The 18,437-nt window shown below is 47.2% G+C and overlaps 2 protein-coding genes across 7 annotated transcripts in view; both read right to left on the bottom strand.

Annotated features, from left to right (window-relative positions):
* The window catches only part of LOC144724683 (cyclic AMP-dependent transcription factor ATF-7-like), a 22,036-nt gene extending 15,166 nt beyond the window's left edge, over positions 1 to 6,870 (bottom strand). Inside the window, exons 1-3 of one of the 5 annotated variants that reach the window (XM_078604005.1) lie at positions 6,759 to 6,870; positions 1,712 to 1,782; positions 332 to 428 (exon numbers count right to left, since the gene is read on the bottom strand). In XM_078604005.1, the coding sequence (XP_078460131.1) occupies positions 332 to 428; positions 1,712 to 1,759 (145 nt within the window). In that variant the 5' untranslated portion in view covers positions 1,760 to 1,782; positions 6,759 to 6,870. The other 4 variants (XM_078604002.1, XM_078604006.1, XM_078604004.1 and 1 more) reach the window with 4 other exon arrangements.
* A 1,485-nt stretch (positions 6,871 to 8,355) lies between these two features.
* On the bottom strand, positions 8,356 to 17,127 carry CBX1 (chromobox 1). Of its 2 annotated transcripts, none has more exons than XM_078604009.1 (6): positions 16,974 to 17,127; positions 16,629 to 16,749; positions 14,303 to 14,468; positions 12,529 to 12,715; positions 11,412 to 11,506; positions 8,356 to 9,544 (listed from the first exon to the last, which is right to left on the bottom strand). In XM_078604009.1, the coding sequence occupies exons 2-6, from the start codon at positions 16,642 to 16,644 to the stop codon at positions 9,403 to 9,405; spliced, it is 606 nt and encodes a 201-aa protein (XP_078460135.1). In that variant the 5' UTR covers positions 16,645 to 16,749; positions 16,974 to 17,127; the 3' UTR covers positions 8,356 to 9,402. The 2 variants fall into 2 exon arrangements, with proteins under 2 accessions (XP_078460135.1, XP_078460134.1); XM_078604008.1 differs by having other exon boundaries at positions 11,412 to 11,509.
* Positions 17,128 to 18,437: the final 1,310 nt, after the last annotated feature.

The raw sequence follows: 18,437 nt of genomic DNA on the forward strand, positions 1-18,437 counted from the left end.
CACACTCACACCCCCCCCCCTCATCACCCCCCTCTTCACACTCACACCCCCCCTCTTCACACTCACCCCCCCCCCCTTCACACTCACCCCCCCCCTCTTCACACTCACACCCCCCCCTCTTCACACTCACCCCCCCTCTTCACACTCACCCCCCCTTCACCCTCACACCCCCCTCTTCACCCCCCCCCCTTCACCCTCACCCCCCCTCTTCATACTCACACCACCCTCTTCACCCCCCCTCTTCACACTCACCCCCCCACCTCTTCACACTCACACCCCCCCCCCTCTTCACTCACACGTGTGTGTGTGTGTGTGTGCGCGAGAGTCTGACCGGCGACGATGACACTGTCACTGCGCATGGGCCCCAGCTTGAGCGTCATCTCGTGCTTGTGTCGGTGCACGGCCAGGTGGTCCTCATTCGTGAAGCGCTGTGGGCGGGTGGGGGGAGACGGTGGGGGGGAGTGGGGGGACAGGTGGTGTGTCTCTGTGTCTCATTCTCATTGGCAGGTGCATCTCAGTATTTCACAGGCAGGTGGGCCTCTGTCCCACAATCAGGTGCGTCTTTCTCACAATGAAATCTTTATCTGTCTTCTTGGTTCTTTCGGTAAAGTCACGTAGAATTGAAACAATAAAATAATAAAAATAAAACATAATAAAATAATTCTCACGACGTTTCGGCCACAACGCAAGTAGCCGTCCTCAGGTGGAGAACATGTCTGTCGAGGAGACAGAGTCTGAATGTCTTCTCGACAGACCTGTTCTCCACCTGAGGACGGATACTTGCGTTGTGGCCGAAACGTCGTGAGAATTATTTTATTATGTTTTATTTTTATTATTTTATTGTTTCAATTCTACGTGACTTTACCGAAAGAACCAAGAAGATTAATCCCTGCAGTCACGAAAGCTTTAAATCGAAATCTTTATCTGTCTCAAGGACAGATGTCTGTCTTACAGGTGTGTCTCACAGACATTGTGTGTCTATATCACAGTCATTATTGTTACACTTGTTTACCAGCAAAGCCTCATTGAGTCTCAAGACTTCAGGAGGGTCCTGTCAAGTTGCAGTAGAGGACGATGTTGCTGCTGCTGCTGTCAGTAATGTTAAAGCATTGGGATGTTTGGCCAATATCGGTTGCATTGCATCGTTTGCTTTGACTATGGGAGGAAAAAGGAGGGCCTGGGGAAAACCCAGGCAGAACCGTGAAGAGAACGTACAAACTCCACAAGGAAAGGCGCAGGGTCAGGAATCAAACCCAGAAGTGTCTTGCTGTGAGGCACGAGTGTTACCACTGTGCCCTACGAGTATCACGTGTGACGGACAGGTATCCATCTTATTCTCATGGGCCAGTGTGTCTGTTTCATGGATAGATACACACATCTATCTCAGACAGCGTGTCTTATGTCTGTGTGATGTGACATTCCTGGAGCTTTTCAGTGCGTGTGGGTGTCCTGCTGTAATTTCTATGGCACAGTGTGTATTGGGTGACGTGGTTGCCGTGGTTAAGGTGTTGTGATGTGGTGTCAGCGGTGCAATGAGTGTGGCGTGATGAAAGATTGCGCGGTAAGCATGGCGAGCGCGGTGATTATGGCAAGGGCGGTGCGGTGAACGCGATTGCAGTTTCTGCGGTATGCGGCATAGCGAGGGTGGTGGTAAGTGTTGCGTGGCGAGCGTGGTGTGGCGAACGCGGAGGTGGTGAGCATGCCCGCTCACCTGCCCGCACCCTGGAGCCGTGCACACGAATGGCTTGTCGTCTCCCATGATGCCGTGCGGACTTCACTCTCCTGCCATGTGCACACCAAGCACGAGCAGAGGGGGCCTTGTATCACACAACAACCACATGGGCCACCGCCAAATCATTCGCTGCTTGCTGCGGAGGTTTACAGTTAGAATCCAGTGGCCCCCCCTGCTTAATACTGCAAGTGTATTAACTGCAAAAAAATCACACACCATCCTGCCTCGCAGCGACTGTTAAAAGATCCTGTGACATCAATCGCAAGAGTAAGCCATTATGTGCCGGGACCATGGTCCTAATTTGCAAAAATGTGGAAACTCGGAGCAATCATCACTCCTCAACTGCTAAAACTTGGCGGCACTATCCTGAAAAAGACTCATGAGACGCAAAAAAACTTTCCTCGGTATACCAGTGGAATCACAGCATTAATAATAAACCAGACCTCTGCAATAACCGACACACATCTTGCCAACAAAACGTAAGTGGCACGATGCCCAGGGCATCCTGCCATTGGATTTATTTTAATTCATTTTGATGGCGATTCAATTCAAGAATCCCCTGTGTTGTTGTCTCGTGTTGACCGTCTCATTTGTAACAATTCTCGTTTATTTCTGTCTCATTTGCACAGCCTCGTTCCCTCCATTAGCCTTAACGCAGAATCAGCATAAAATGAACATACACTGTGAGCACAACAGATCTTTGCATGACCAATATCGTGAGCGTTAGAATAAATTTATCAAAAGTGACATCAGCTCCCAGGATACATTCTGCGACACACTGCTAGCAGCATGGGTTGTAAATTTAAATTACTTCGTTTCCGAGACGATACACTGACGGGGGAGGAAAGAGGGGGAAATGCCTTCAATAATAAAAAAATAACCAGGGGTTTAAAGAAAAAATAGACAGCACGCGGCCAGGTCCAAGTTTCGACTTTGCTCCCCTCTCACGCAATTGTAGAGACACAATAAACGGCCACGGAGTTTGTGACCCAGGAATTAAAGAGCCGCGGTGGAGGTGGTGTTCACCCTGAGCCGATGAGAGCGGCACACACACAGGGCAAGTGCGAATGGGCAAAGCACGTGCGTACGCAGAGAGAGTGGGCGCACACAAGGCTGTGCAGACAACATAACTTTATCTGTGATGCCGATGTGATGATAATTAACCCAGGGCAGCCTCACCGAGTCTCAAGAGTGTCCTGCCACATTGGGATGTTTGGCAAAGTCCATTCATTTGTGCTTGACAAAATGTGGGAGGAAACTGGAGAACCCGGAGAAAATCCACCACACAGTGAGCGACTGCCATCTTATTATCACACCTTGCAGGCAAAGCCTACACCACCTGGCATTCCCAGGCAGTCTCCCATTCAAGTACTAACCAGGCTCAAATCTGCTTATCTTCAGAGATCCGATGAGAAGGGTTACATTTAGAGTGATGTGGTCTATGCCAGACATTTGCAAACAACACCGTACATCAAGAGCAGACGATTTTAACGAAGAGCGGTTCATATCCTTTCACTACTAGGCCCTGGGTATCTGCATGTTTTGGTTGCCACCCAGGCAGTCGAGATGATATTCTTCTTTGTTTTAAAATAGTTGCTGAATACAATGGCTCTAAGGCCCAGAACGTCAGGTGGTGAGCAAAAAACAGACCTTATCAATTTTGTAATGGATAAGAGGAAACACGTTTCTTGAAATAAAATATAGACAATCGGAGAGATTTGCAGGGTCAAGTAGTAAAGAGAATTAATCAGCAAGAAGTATTTTGACCTTCAGTATATTTATTCATGTGTTTAGTTAGTCTTTAGTCTAATAGATGACAACCTGTGGAATGTTAATCAAGTCTTCGTCTGCAGATTCAATTCAGCCATTCTCTTAGTCTAGATAACCCATTCAGTAAAACGTTTAATCCACTCTTAGTTATTAAAATGTTTGTGTGAGAGTCGTACAATTGTATCCTTCCACAGCTGACATCCTGGGCATCTCCCCCATCATCTCCAGCCCACACTGACCAGCGTGGAGAAGTATGGTAAAAATAAAACCTATAAAGGGAAAGGCGCTGGGAGACCTCCAGCGGTGGACTGACAAAAGCCTGAACATTTATATTATTTATACATTCTATGTGAACAAAAATGTGACAATGCCTTATATAAAAACCAAATATATAACCATACACCATATAATGCATATATATGTCACAATGCACAAAATGAATGACAATGTCATTTATTAATCCAGAAAAGTCTTCAAATAAAAAGTTTTTTCAGCTTTGGAATGTTTGGCCAATTCCTTTCTCAGCAGCGTGTTTGCATAGAGGTGAATAAAGCACCGCTAGGAATCCTTGTTCTAAGTTCATGCCAGAGGCTGACAAAGACAGTTTGGAGTGGCATAACTATGAACCATCTACTAAATTATGTAATAATAACAATGTCTTTTATATATCCAGGAAAGCCTCACTGATTCCCAAAACTTTTTAGAAGGGACCTGCTACATTGTGATATTTGGCAAATTTAGGTTTAAGGAACATATTGCTTTGTGTGGGTGGAAACTGGAGTACCCGGAGAAAACCAATTACGCATACGAGAAGATTAACGCTCAAAGCTCTTCACATACAGATTCACAGACCCACTTTCTTTATTATTTTTGGCCACTTAGCCGTGCTGCAGATGTGTTTCACCATTCTCTGCATGATTCACAAACCCTCACCTCCAAAACACTGGATTATAGGCACATGCTATTTGCCCAGCATAGATCAGCTCACTAAAAATGCAAGTAATGTCATACAGATCTCGCAAGCTAAGCAGATTTGAGTCTGGTTATTAATTGAATCGGATACCACCAGGAATACAATGTGTTATTGGCTTGGTATGCAAGGTGTGATCAGGAGATGGCAGTGCTGTGTCGGTGTGTGGTGGGTTTTCTCCAGGTTCTTCAGTTTCCTGACACATTGTCAAAAACACGAATTCATCATAACTTTTCCAAACATCCAAACGTAGCGGGGCCCTTCTTGATGCACCTCTCCTGGGTTAATCTGCATCGTAAAGTTGGCATCGCAGATTAAGTTACACTGGCCTCACACACAGCCTTGTGTGCACACAATTTAACTATGCGTACACACTTGCTATGTCCATGTACATCAGATATGCGCGCGTGTGTGTACCACCGTCCTCAGCTACAAGGCAAACACCACCTCCACAGGTCACAAACTCTGCCACAAATTGCCAATCATAACACCCAGTTGGGAGTAACACCGCGATCAACCAGTCACCTACGCGTGTTCGTCATGGATAGGGCTTTGTAATGACCATGTACACACGTAAAGCCCTTCATTAGTCCACTGCTGGATGAGGACCTACCCACGTCACGCAGATTGGGCATACTTCATCTTGCAGCTCAACACGAATTGGTGAAGACAGGGGAGCATAGAAGCGAAGTACAACACATCATTTGACGCACTCCCCTCTGTCGCCCATCACGAAGCACCGCAGCCATCAAACAACACCAATTGTGCACGAAAAATAAGAGTTGACAGTGAATGAATATGCAATACCAGGCCGTGATACTTCGCAACACTGAGTATGGGAATGTAAGAGACGGGGAGGAGGAGAGGCAGGGATGTCAGGGATCTCTAGGGATAGGGGTCCCTGGAGACAAGTGTCCCGATGACCAGAAATCCCATAGCGAAGACGTCCCCCCAAGGATCAACAATCCCAGGTGTCAAGGGGTCCCTGTGGTGCCGTATAAGGAGTTGGGGTCTCGAGTTTGGAGACCAGCATCCATGGTCCAGGGGTCTCTGATATCAGGGATTTTAAGAGACGTCGTCCCCTTAGAGTCAGGGGTCCTTCGTGATCGCGGTCTCTAAGAGGCCGTGGCATCTGCTTCTGGATTCCTTGTTTATAGCGATTGGTATCCCAGATCACAGGGTTCCTAATGTTAAGTGTCGGTGGTTCCTGTGGTATAAAACACATCTAATTGTATCCATAGACGGGGGGTAATTGAGGGCACGGGGTCCTGTTGGTGCCTACATACAGGGGTGCCTGGAGCCAGGGTATACCGTGGATCTGAGGATCACAATGTCGGGGCGTTCCGATTGTTAAAGGCGTCCCTCAAGAGTCAACGGCGTAGGGAGTCCCTGGAATTGCGATGGCTGCGATACCTGGTCGTGGCGTCTCCGGTGTCGGGAATCTTTCAAAAGGCGCCTCCGAGGGTCCCCGCGATGTTTGGGGTCCCGAGTAACACGGGGGGGGCACCTCGAGTCTCGACGCCCGCGGCTCTGCGGGTTCGCCTAGTGCCTGCAAGCGGTCTCGCGGGACCGGAATCCCCCCAGGGTCTCTCACAGCGGGTCCCTCATCGCCTGCGGGGTCCCAGGTGTCGTGAATCCACCTATGTCAGCCGGTCGCAGCGGCGTCGGCGGGGGGGTTCACTGCCTCTGTAACAGGGGGTGGCCCGGCGGCTTGGCTGTCTGGGCCCTCGCTTTACAATCCGTAGCGCGCATAGGCGAAGCCTCGGCCGCCACGGAGCTCGCGTGATTGGGCGCGGCCCGTCACGTGCGCTCCGCTGGGGGGGGGGGGTACAACGAGGCGGGCGCAAGTTCGCCCTACGAGTGGCCGAAGCGGACTGGAGAATCTAACCCCCCCCCCGCCGCCATGACGGGCCCCGCCTCGGACGTTCCGCGCGGGACGCACGAGGGGGGGGTGAGGGGGGTGAGGGGGGGTAGGTGGGGGGTGAGGAGGTAGGTGGGGGGTGAGGAGGTAGGTGGGGGGTGAGGGGGGTAGGGGAGGGTGAGTTGGCGGGGGGTGAGGGGGAATAGGTGGGGGGGGGGGTAGGCGGGGGGTAGGCGGGGGGGGGGGGTAGGTGGGGGGGGGGTAGGTGGGGGGGGTAGACCCCGCGTCTTCCACCCCCACCCACCCACCCACCACCTCCAACGATGCTCGTCACAAAGCACATTCACGGCTGGACGCGAAGGGGTTTTGTTTGTTTGTTGAGGCGAGCGTGGATGAGGTGGAGGGAGAAGTCGCGGGGAACTCACCGCTTAGAGCCGCCGCCGCCTCCTCCTCCTGCCCGGTGTGTGTGTGTGGGGGACAGCGGTCGCATGACGTCACGCGCGGCTGATGACGTCTGGTAAATAACACGTCTGCGTGACGTCAAGTAAATAACACGCCTGCGTGACGTCACGTAAATAACACGCCTGCGTGACGTCACGTAAACACGCCGCGCACATGCGGTGGTGACATCACGGCACGATGACAATGGTGGGGGGGCGGGGACGCCGCCGACATGACGTCACATGAAAAGTTCAACGTAATTACGCAGACGCGACGTCAACACGCAACCAACGTGTTAGTCGGCGACGACGTGCGGCCTAAACGTGGAACATCGGAGGGGGGAAAATAATACATCGAAAAACTCTGGAGCGGCATGCTTGGAATTAATTAGACATGAGAGAGAGGAACGCTTGGATTATATAACGCGCAGTTTAGAGTGGTCGCGTTGACACGTGGGCTTGGGCAGGACGTGTCATGGCTGGAAGGCATGATGAGTGTTGACGAGTTTAATGGGCAGCCACGGGAGAGAACGTGCACTCGAATACGCCCAACACGGAGACTAAATAAACTCATGTCCCAGTACTCGATGGAGGACCATGAAATATGGCTTGGTCTTCATCCGTGTAGAGTATGTGGAACTTCTTTTGCACCGTGCGTAGCCAACCGCGCTAATCGGAGGTGCGGGGGGGGGGGACGTGAGTTTAACTATTGGCCGACTTGAGACGAGATGTGAACGTGCAGATGCCAGGTGGATTTGCGGAAGATGGAAACAACTTAGGGAGGCCTGCATCAGCAACGGAGGGATCAAGTACGATAGCAGTCGTATTCATTGCACTTTAATGATCACGTGGTTTAATTTAAATACAACATTTTTTGAACGCGTCCGAGCCATCGGTTAACTTTTAGTTTTGTCAGATGGGCATCACCAATCGTCTTCTTCGGCGTCGCTGCATTTCTGACCCAAATACATTATGGGCTCCGAGACCCATCTCACACACGTGTTTTCACACTGCACATTTTAACGGAGCCGCGGCGATAGTGTGGTGGGATTAGGCGCCCTGCATTCGAACATGTCGACTGGATGGGGCGATTGATATCTGAACGTCACCAAACCACTTTGACTTGTGGGAACTGTGGACAAACAACTCCCCATACGGGACACTTCACGGGGGGGAGACCATTTAGAGGATAGATAAAGGGCTGTTAGAAGTAAAGTTTCCACAGGACCATGAAAAATTTAACCCGTAAAAACAATGTTTTTCACTATAAATCCTTTATATGCGTGGCGGCTAGAGTCCTCTCGTCCTCTGGCTTGAGATGGCTGCCACCTATGGGTCAGATGATTGCCTGCCACCATTAAGCAATTGGTAATTATATATTTTAAAAAAATTCCTAAGTTATGGAATTTTTTTTTCCACGAAAATAAATTGTCACGCACAACGAGTCTGTGTGCAAAATGTCAGCTCGATTGGATCACGGGAAGTGGGTTAAAAAACGACCGAAAGATTTGCACGGTCGTAAGTGCGTAAGCAAGCAAGTGAACTTAATATAAAGGATTTAAAAATGGACACTGAAGCAGAGTTTTGCAAAGAAATCTTTATTTTTTTGTCTGGTATGAAAGAGTTACCTTGGTGTAATTTAAAACAACTGGAAAACATGTTCACAACTGTAAAACATCTGCACTAGGAGGGTTCAAGGTAACCACAGTTGTTTTTTTCCCTAACAGCTACCAAAACAATGGTACAAGTTGATGATAAATTTCTTTAAAAAACCACTAACATACAAAGATTTAAAATGTCAAAACTAGGGAAGCAACTCTTTACTAACACCACGACAAGGGGTTTATACAGCCAGTAACCGCCACAAGCAACGTGTACTGAAATCAATCTGAAAAGAAAAATAACCCTCAAAGTTTGTGGAAATGTACACAGCACAGTCTACATAATTAACTGAAAGCATGACTACTATATGTGAATGCATTCGGTACAACGTAATAAAAATACCCCTGTGATGGGACAGTGTACCTGGCATCAACGTGGGGCGCTAACTACGTGTTAACCTCACCTCCCTCTCAGTCTTTTCAAGGCCACAACACACTGGAGCTATTACCAAAAGCCGTCACTTGGAACGTCAATTTGCAATAAGTTGCCTTGCCAATGAAAACGGGAGATTTGCTGAAAAACGTGTTTGATGAGCAGGGACTGTCTACAGAATGCACAAGCTTGAGCAATCATGTGACCTCCACCTGCCATTTTATTGGAAGTTTCCTTCCGGATGTCCTGCTATGGAGAGAAGCAATGAGGCGAGTCCAGAGTTGGGATATGGAATTATTTACAATAGTTGGCGTGGCAGCTGCTTGCTCTACAATTGCCCCAGTGTGTCTTGACCTGAATACAACCAGGGGAGCAGTAACCCAGTCACCTCCATGCAACCAAAATTTGAAACATCCTATATCATCATTACCATCATTACTAAAGATTAAATCACAACTTTGATGTTGTATATACGAAACAACTCAGGGCAAATGCATTTCACTCCGAAATCGTGAAATGTTGGGTTAGTGCTCCGCTGATTCTACATCCTCTTCCTCTTACCGCTCCCCCCTCCGTCTCGTCCTCGTCGCTGCCCTCAGTTATCGTCCTTTTTTTCATCTTCTTCAGCGGGGTAGGCATGCCAGGTTAACCGCTCCTCGTAGAAAGAGATCACAATCTGTGGGCACTTGACATTGGCCTCTTTGGCCGGGACGAGGTCGGCCTCATCAGACCCTTTCCTGGACAGGGAATGGCAAATCAGCACTCAAAACAATGACACATGTATATAGTGTATGCACATTTATACATGTATTCTATTACCTACAACCAAATAATAAAGATCTCATAAGCTAAGGAGGCTTGAGCCTAAAGAGTGCTTGAATGGGTGACCAGCATTTTGCTGCAGGGCTCCTTGCATTATAAAATGGCATGGCAAAAGGTAGGGCCAGCAAAATCTATACCTGTACTGTACATCTAAACTCTCACATCTGTGCTAACCACACCTTCAATGACCAGCGTGGTAAAGCAATGTCAAATGACCCCTGTGGTGTGGGGAAGACCCTCATCTAGTAGTGGATTGACAAAAGAGTTTGTCCACGTTTTTCCAACACATCCATCAAATATGATTTATAGACTACCCCATTCTCCCAAAGCGTTGCACTCCAGGCTAGTGCCACCACACAAACACACAAAGCATGTCCTGCCACGTTACAGGCACTGCCATATTCAAGGACACGTTGTTATCTCAAAGCAACCAGGGGCTGGAAGGAAAGAACTGAGGCAGGGTGGCCTTCTGACTAAAGAGACAAACATTTTTATCCATTCTTAATATTTTCCAAACAATTCTAAATTAAGCCTATGCTTATAACTAGGAAAATCCAAAATCCAATTTATTTTGTGGGATTTTAAAAAAAGTGTTGAAATCAATTAGTTGTAATTAATGTTACTCATCGGGGCATGGTCAGCCTAAAGTACGACATTGCTTTACGTCTCAAACTCACAAATACATAGCCTACATCATCAAACAAAGTACTGCACCTCCTGCGGAACGTGACACTAAAACCCATAGAAAAGTGGGCAAGGCCCATAACCGGTTACTTGTAATATGTGGTCACATGACAAAACAGCAACATTATTTTCCTTTGCTGCATCCAATGTCTGGGACTACCTTGCCCATGCAGGCCGTGCTATTGATATCTTCCTTGTTCAAGTCCAGGCTTAAGAGCTTTCTCTTTGCCTTTGTTTCCCTTCTATGGCCTCGTTTCTCCTGGATGACAATGGCATGCCATTTCAGCGAATAACAATTTATCACAATCAGAATATGTATTTATACTGGAAGAATACGATGAGCTATAAAGCTCTTTTTCCACAGATGTTCATTAGAATTTGCACGGTTTTTGTTCACTCTCAAAAGACAGATGGAGAAAATTATTCAGAAGCATAGAAAACCAGTTGAGAAGGCAACCAGAACAAGTGCTGACAATTGCCCAAGCTCTGTGATCCTGTAAGGGAATGTTTGACCAACTCCATTAATTAGTGTTTATACAATTTCCATAAACATTCTACGTAAATTATACTGGACTGTAGATGCTATCTTTCAGTCCCAACGCCGATTCAGTTCGCAGGGATGTTAAAAACAGGAACCACACTTTATAAGCCAAACCACGTTTTCCTGTAGCATACGCACATTTGGCCGAGCAAGGGCACAGCATCATGATCCAATGTTCCGTGGTCTCAGTCCTGCATAGTGTGGCGAGGGCAATTCTCCACAATATGAAGTGATGGATTTACAGTATAAGAGAACCCACCTCCCCTATGTGGTGTTTCAAGTTCAACACTGTAAATGATGAGAAATCCATCAACAAAAGGAAAACATCTGCAGGCTGGAAACAAGTAAATTGGTTTTAAAAAATAATAATACGGCGACACTCAGTTCTGTTGAGCTGGTGCCTTAGACTAGGATGAAAGCATTGGACATGCAAAGTGGTTGTCAAATCAAATGCACACATGGCATGATGAGGGCCATGCCTTCATGAGCAGACCTTTATGTTTTTAAATCTACATGTGATGTTTCCCCACGCCTCACTGTGCAACTCGCATACGTACCATTTCATGAGGAACATGAGCTCTCCACTTGAATCTGTCGCACCAATGATTCGCTCTGGATCTAAGCCCCTGGCGAAGCCCCGAAGCTGCTCTGCCTGCTGTACACATAGGAGCGTGTACTATGTTAGCACACAGAGCTACATCGCGGAATAACTGTCTACGCACTTTGGCACTGCCACACGATTACACTTAGCACCACGACCACCACACTCGCTGCCACTACACAAATTCAATCACTATCACACTATCCCGATACCATCACACTCACTTTCACTGCAAAGACAAAGATCCCCAATGAAGCTTTTAACATATGTTGAGGCAAGGCCGGCATGGCACACGTGGAGGTGGGTTTCCAGCATCATGCCCGGTCAGTGGATACAGTCGCCTATGTATACCTTGTGCTGATGTTATACACACTGCTTCAGGTACTCAGACAAAGCTAAGTTCATCTTGCAGAGGTCAAAGACCAGATAAGATATTCGTCTTAACACCACTACACAAAAGCCACCACACTACCACGACACTAAATCACACCAAGACACAGAAATCCACAGCACTCACCAGATATTTTCCACACCCTGCTCACACTTAAAAGTTACCAGTTCCATTAAATAAATTTCGGCAGAGAAGAAACATCTGACCACAACAAGAATTAGTTTGCAGAATGGGCAGAGCGCTATCTGGCTTAATCTTGACCTGGGAAAGTACTTTCGCAACCAGCTGTCGAGCTCCTCTTAACTTTTTGGTGCATGTTATTTAACCATAGGAACCCCCCCCAGACGTGATGTAATTTAATCATATTGAGAAAATCCTGATAATTTCCATTACAGTGCAGAGGTTTCACCAGCAGCCATCAGATCGAATGCCAAGCCGAATATTTCTGCCACAGTAGTCATAAAATAATTTGAGTTTTTTTTTTACACCAGACACCCTTGCAAACGAGAAGGGTTTATCTCGGTAAAATGTAAATTAGAAAGCTGCATATTTCCCACTAATGTTGCCACACTGGGTTACACCGCTATGGCGAGGACCACATGCACCAAAAGTTGAGGTATCGGTTACTGTGGCTGATATTACCAACAAATCACAACCGTCCACAACGATAGCTCTGTCCTACCTTGGTCTCCTCCTTCTTCTTTTTGGTTCTCGCCGCCTCCTCGGTACCATTCAGCGACGATCCCTTGCGTTTCCCGCTTTCAGATTTCTCCTCGGCAAGTCGTCCTTTGTTTTTGTAGTTCTCCAGGAACTCGGATATCAGATCGGGACAGTCCAGGTTCTCGTCGGGTTCCCATGTGTTGTCCTCGCTGGAACACACGGTATATGTATTGCACTTCACTGCCAACTCTTTTTGTACAGAAACGTGCATGCAGCCATCATCATCAGTCATGATCAGTATGAAGGCTCCCAAACTGTCACCATCTCTCACGGTGCGGGGATGCAATTATCCACCTTCATACCGGTCAACCCATGTGGTTTACTTATATTCTTGTACAAGGAAATTGTGTTCAGGTCCATACGGCGTACAGCCGTTTCAATACGAGCAACATATTTTTTGTGTTTATGTTTCTCCCTTGTGATGTGACTTTGTAGGATGAACGTAGAAATTTATAAGGGCACGGGGTGACCAATAAGGTCTGATTTGGTCTGTAATAAGGTAGGCACTCATAAGGGGTTGACAGGTATGCATCTTGCACGTGCCACACAAGGTGATATAGAATGTTTTATTTATACATCATATTGGGTCTTTCGGTAAAGCCACGTAGATTGAAAAAATAACAAAAATGTAAATCACGACGTTTCGATCGCAACACAAGCAATCGTCTTCAGGTGTTTTACATTTATCCAGAAATGCCCCAATTAATTTAAGGCTTTTTTTGGGACAGGCTGTATTGGGGTTGTTTGATCATATGCATGATGATGATGGGAAGACAGGAAGGACCGGTTCAGAGTGCATTCACCACTGAAAGAAACTAGCTTTGGCTGAGAATAACCCAATTTCTCTTTAAGGCGTGTTAATAAAAATCCATACACAAGAGGGGAAAATACTCAAAGATCCACACAAATGGGTTCTGAATACAATTTGCTCAAGATATCCTCTGGTCACTTTTCAGCACGTTTTGGTGTTTGCCCAATCTCTGTGAGCCACCAACTCTTGCCACCAAAGTTATGGATCTGTATGGATGTATCGACTGCAACTAGTTAAACACAACTTAAAACCCTTTACAGCAGTGGGACAGACGTTATGGAGGGCAGTGACTTAAAGCATGAGGAACGTTTTTAATGAACCTGGAATCATTCATTATCGCAACAATAGGCAGCATTATAACAGTATAAGATACAACTTTTAACAACTGTAAGCAATTGTAATGTAATTAAAAGACAAAATATAGTATTGGTGCAACAGGCTCTCAACTAGCAATGAAGGCCTTTCATCTCCCCACGTCGCTCAGGTCATGGGAGTTATATGACCATACTTGACGATGGCTAGTTCTGGTTGACTCGTTAAGTATAGTACAGTACAGTTCAATGGATTGTGTTACATGTCCTCTGCTGCCCACATTGTAGCCCCCAGAGCATCCTATGGCACCTCCTTTACGCATGGTCACCCATTATAGCACTATCCAGGTTTAAAACAGCAGGTTTATTCTGGGCATTCTGGATAAAGTTCACATATATATGCTTAAATAAAAAACAAAATAGGTACAATTTTTTTTTCTAAAGTAAGATATTGCAGGCAAAAGCAGTTTTTCCACCACTTAACTAAGAATTTGTTTAATTTGCTCAGATGCAGCCCTGACAAACAAAAGTAAATTTCAATAAAAAATGTCAGTGTATAACCACGTGCGTATACGTGTGTGTATACGTGTGTGCGCATGCGTGCGAAACCATACTCGCCGAAGCCTTTCCACTTGAGCAGGTACTCCACCTTCCCCTTCACCACTCTTCTGTCTAGAACCTTCTCCACCACGTACTCCTCCTCCACCGGTTCATCCACAGACTCGTCCACAGGGTCTGGATCACCCTTCTTCTTGCTCTTCTGCTTCCCTAACGCGGCCGCTGTGCACACACGTGCGCCACAAACCGTGTGCACAATGAGGTGGGGGTTGTTACGGCCAGGAGCCCAGGGCCAATGCCATGATAAAGAGATCAGCGCAGAAGGTGCACCAGATAATTATTCAGCGTGTGAAGCTTACACCGAGGTTTTCATCTGTAAATTCGTGAACTTTCGCCACACATTTCTGAAGAAATGGTTTCTCTCCAAGTGTTATTCAAAATTGAGTCCACGAAATCTCCCTCATTGCGGGCTTCCGCGATTACTAACCACCAGGCACGTGTAACATCTAGTGACTTCATTAGCATATGCATTCAGATTTGTAGCCATAGAAACCCGCACCGCAGGGGGCGGGCACGGAGTCAAAAGGGCTGGATTCTGATAAACACGACTCCAGAACACAAATTATTTAAATTGTATTATTTTAATTTAAATTCACTTAATTATTTTTCTATCTACGCGACTTTACCGAAAGAACCAAAGAATACAAATTAAAACAGTGGTCACATGTCCTGTATAACTGTGTCACGTGGTGTCTGGAACTCGGTGACCACGTGATCACAAACACAGGCCACCCCTCCTCCATAGGGCAACACTCACCACCGAGTTCTAAAGTCAATCTCTTGCATTCTCTTCCAATTACTCCAGGCAGCCTTGAATACACCCTTGGATCAGACACAAGATAACCCAAACCACCCACCACGAGTCCACCTCATGGTCTTTCATTCAGATCCACTCTGAGACTCCTGTACAAATTTGGAACCACGCTGTGCAAGCTTGAATTGCTAACAAATGACTGTTAATCCACCCCAGACCACCCTTATCCACCACAGATTGACCCCAAACCACGTTGGATCTATTCTAGACCACTCTTAATGCACCACTGCCGAATCTAGATTCAATCCAGGCCACCCACCCAGTAATAGCCTCAAGACACTCTGGACCAGGCCTAAAATAAATTATAATTGTGCATTGCAAGCACAACGTACTTATGATCACAATGCTGCTGTAATTGTAATTTAGCTATAATAAAAAAACAATTACTGTACCAGGTAAGGCCTACTGTGATATAATATAGCTCTTTTTCAGAAGCAACCTGGTCACAAATGATAGCTCAATTAAGTTAACATACATGTGGAAATGTATAGCAGCCAAATACTATGATTATTAATGTGCGTGGAAAAACTGGAAGATCCGGAGAACAATCCACACGACCACGGGAAAAACATACAAATTCCACGACCTTCTGCATACCAGGCGAGGTAGTTAACATCTCACCACTGTGGTGCCCCAATTTAACCTGGTTTGGCCGAGACCAATGCCTGGAGATCGGTAATCTAGCACAGGTCACTGTGAATCTATTTAGCTATTCTTTGTACACCCCTGCTAGCTACCCATGGAACCACCATCTCTAAACAATTTCAATTCACCACCAGATAACCATGGAAACACCACCCCTGACCAATTTAATTCCACAACCTAAGACCAACTATGGAAACACCTAAGGAACTGTAGTCCACCACCACCACGTCTTGGAAATTTCAATTGACCGTGCAACCATTTCACGCCTTACTTTTTAAACAATCAGCCACAGGTCACCATGAAAACACCACGCCTGACCAATTTCAATCCACCTCGAGTCACCATGGAACCACCACGCCTGACCAATTTAATTCCACAACCTAAGACCAACTATGGAAACACATCTACGGAACTGTAGTCCACCACCACGTCTTGGAAATTTCAATTGAACGTGCAACCATTCCGCGCCTTATTTTTAAACAATCAGCCACAGCTCACCATGAAACCAACACGCCTGACCAATTGCAATCCACCAGGCATGAGCAATGTCAATTTCGGAACCACCAAGTCTCGACGAATTGTAAATCCACCATGCAACCACCGCCCACGATTGATGCACAACCTCAGGCCTAGCCACGGTCACCCTGGAAGGACCGTGGCCTCACTACCACAGAACCAAACGCAGTGCCCCTCGCTACCCAGCGGGCGAGCGTCTTCACCAGCGTAGCAAGATCCGTGGGCAACCACGAGCAACGTGGGGATGGGTCTCGGCTTGATAAGCCACGGGCCTAGCCGCCTCCATATTCCCACAGTTCTCCCGCCTTTCGTCACCCACCACCACCACCGCTACGTCTCTCACTTACCGCCCGTGTCGGACATCGCCTCAGCCTCAACTAGAGCAGCGGGGAAAACAACGCGGGACAATCTTGTCTTCTCCTCCTCCACCTCGTCGTCTCACCCCTCGTCAACTCCCGTCTTCTAGTCCTGCACACACGAGAGAGAGAGAGGAGAGAGAGAGGCGCCATGGCGGGCGGCCGCGATAACAACACACGGGGACTCGGGTCACGTCCATGCGCGGGAAGGGGTGGGGGAGGAGGTGGAAAGACGACAAAATGTCGACTTCGCGAGACGACAAAAACGACGCGACTGCGTGGCGGCAAAATTAAGCGATTTGTTGTTGTTCTGTCAACACGACCGCGTTCACTGACCGCACTGAAGCTCGTCCGCGTGAGTGAACGGGTGCCGTAAGATCACAGCCCCGTCAGCCCGGCTCGCCGCGCCGTCTTTGTCCGCCCCGGGGTCTCCTGTAAGCCCCCCCCCCACCATCGCAAGCCCTCCTCCAAAGCCCCGCCCCTTTTCTCCCAAACCCCGCCCATTTTCACTTAGACCCCGCCCCCGTTTGCAAAGCCCCGCCCCTCTGTCGCAAAGCCCCGCCCATTCCCCCCCAAAACCCCGCCCATTCACACACAACCCTGTAACCCCGCTCCCCCTGCTTTCCTCCCGCCGAGCGCGCGCGCCGACGCCGGCGTTGCCCCATTGGTCGAGGCGCTGGCACGTGACCGAGGGAGGGCAGCGAAGAGCGCGAGATTAGTTGGCGGGAAAAGACGCGAGCGCGCGACATGTTGTTTGCGGGGCGGGGCGGGGCGAGGCGGGGGGTGGGGTAGGAGGAAGGGGGATCAGGGGGGCGGGGCTACATACGGGTCTCTCGCGCACCGGAAGTACGCAGCTTAGACCACGTGCGCATTGAGACGGACGAGGAAACGCGATTTTTTTGTTTCGGTAGTGGGTAACGCTGCTCTGGAATTAAGCAAAATGTTAAATTTTTGCTCATAAGAGCACATAGGTGTCACATACCTGCCGACCCACACGGTTTACCTCCGTGCTTTTGTGCGGGGAAATTTGAGTTATCGGTTCCGAATTGGTCTGTAATAAGGTAGGCACTGATAAGGGGTTGACAGGTATGGTAAAAGCACATAGATGTGCCATCGTGTTTATACAACCAGTGCCAACCAGCAGTAATGTATCGCACAAGTATTTAAATTTAGGTAATTCTATCTCCACATACGAAATATTTTAGTCCTGTCAGTCTATTGGCGCTCCAGAACAATATTGTCGTGTACTATACAGCAACATTTGTGTTAGCAAGTCAGCTTTAGATTGTTTTTTATCTCATGGGTCTCATCAGCATTCGGAGTTGGTACATCCTATGTGAAACTCACATTCAATGATTAATTACTCGAATTGATTATATTTGGTTCACGGTGTATGCAGGGATCATAGCTAAATATTGATCCAACTATTGACATTGGTGGTGTATTGACGCATTTAACTTTTAACTCTCAACAATAACTCGTAATCCTGACTGCCCGAGTGAATTAGAAAAAATAGATAATTAATTGTATGTATCCATCAGCTATCGATCTGAATCAAATAGGGTACCATGAATCATATAAAACGTACTTCACATTACAGTACTCATACAAATTAACACAAAGTTATTTTTTTAAGTTACATTTTCAAAAATTATTTAATGTCTGCTGATATTTTTTTAAAATGGCACTTTACACTTTCACTAATTGTGAGCTATAATGCTTCATAGTTTCCAGCTTTAAGGTGACAATATGCGTACAGTACTGGCAATACAGTACACGTACTTGTATTCTTGCATAGCT

Source organism: Lampetra planeri, chromosome 21 (assembly GCF_965212315.1).
Source record: "Lampetra planeri chromosome 21, kcLamPlan1.2.h2, whole genome shotgun sequence".
Classification (NCBI taxonomy): domain Eukaryota; kingdom Metazoa; phylum Chordata; class Hyperoartia; order Petromyzontiformes; family Petromyzontidae; genus Lampetra; species Lampetra planeri.

Bases quoted from the DNA above. Each gene is read 5' to 3' on its own strand.
- CBX1 (XM_078604008.1), bottom strand. The intron at 12,716-14,302 runs GTATGGTTTCGC...CGTGTGTTCCAG, and splicing joins AAGTGGAAAGGCTTCGGCGA to CGAGGACAACACATGGGAAC. The intron at 11,510-12,528 runs GTAGGACAGAGC...CTATGTGTACAG, and splicing joins AGAAGAAGGAGGAGACCAAG to CAGGCAGAGCAGCTTCGGGG.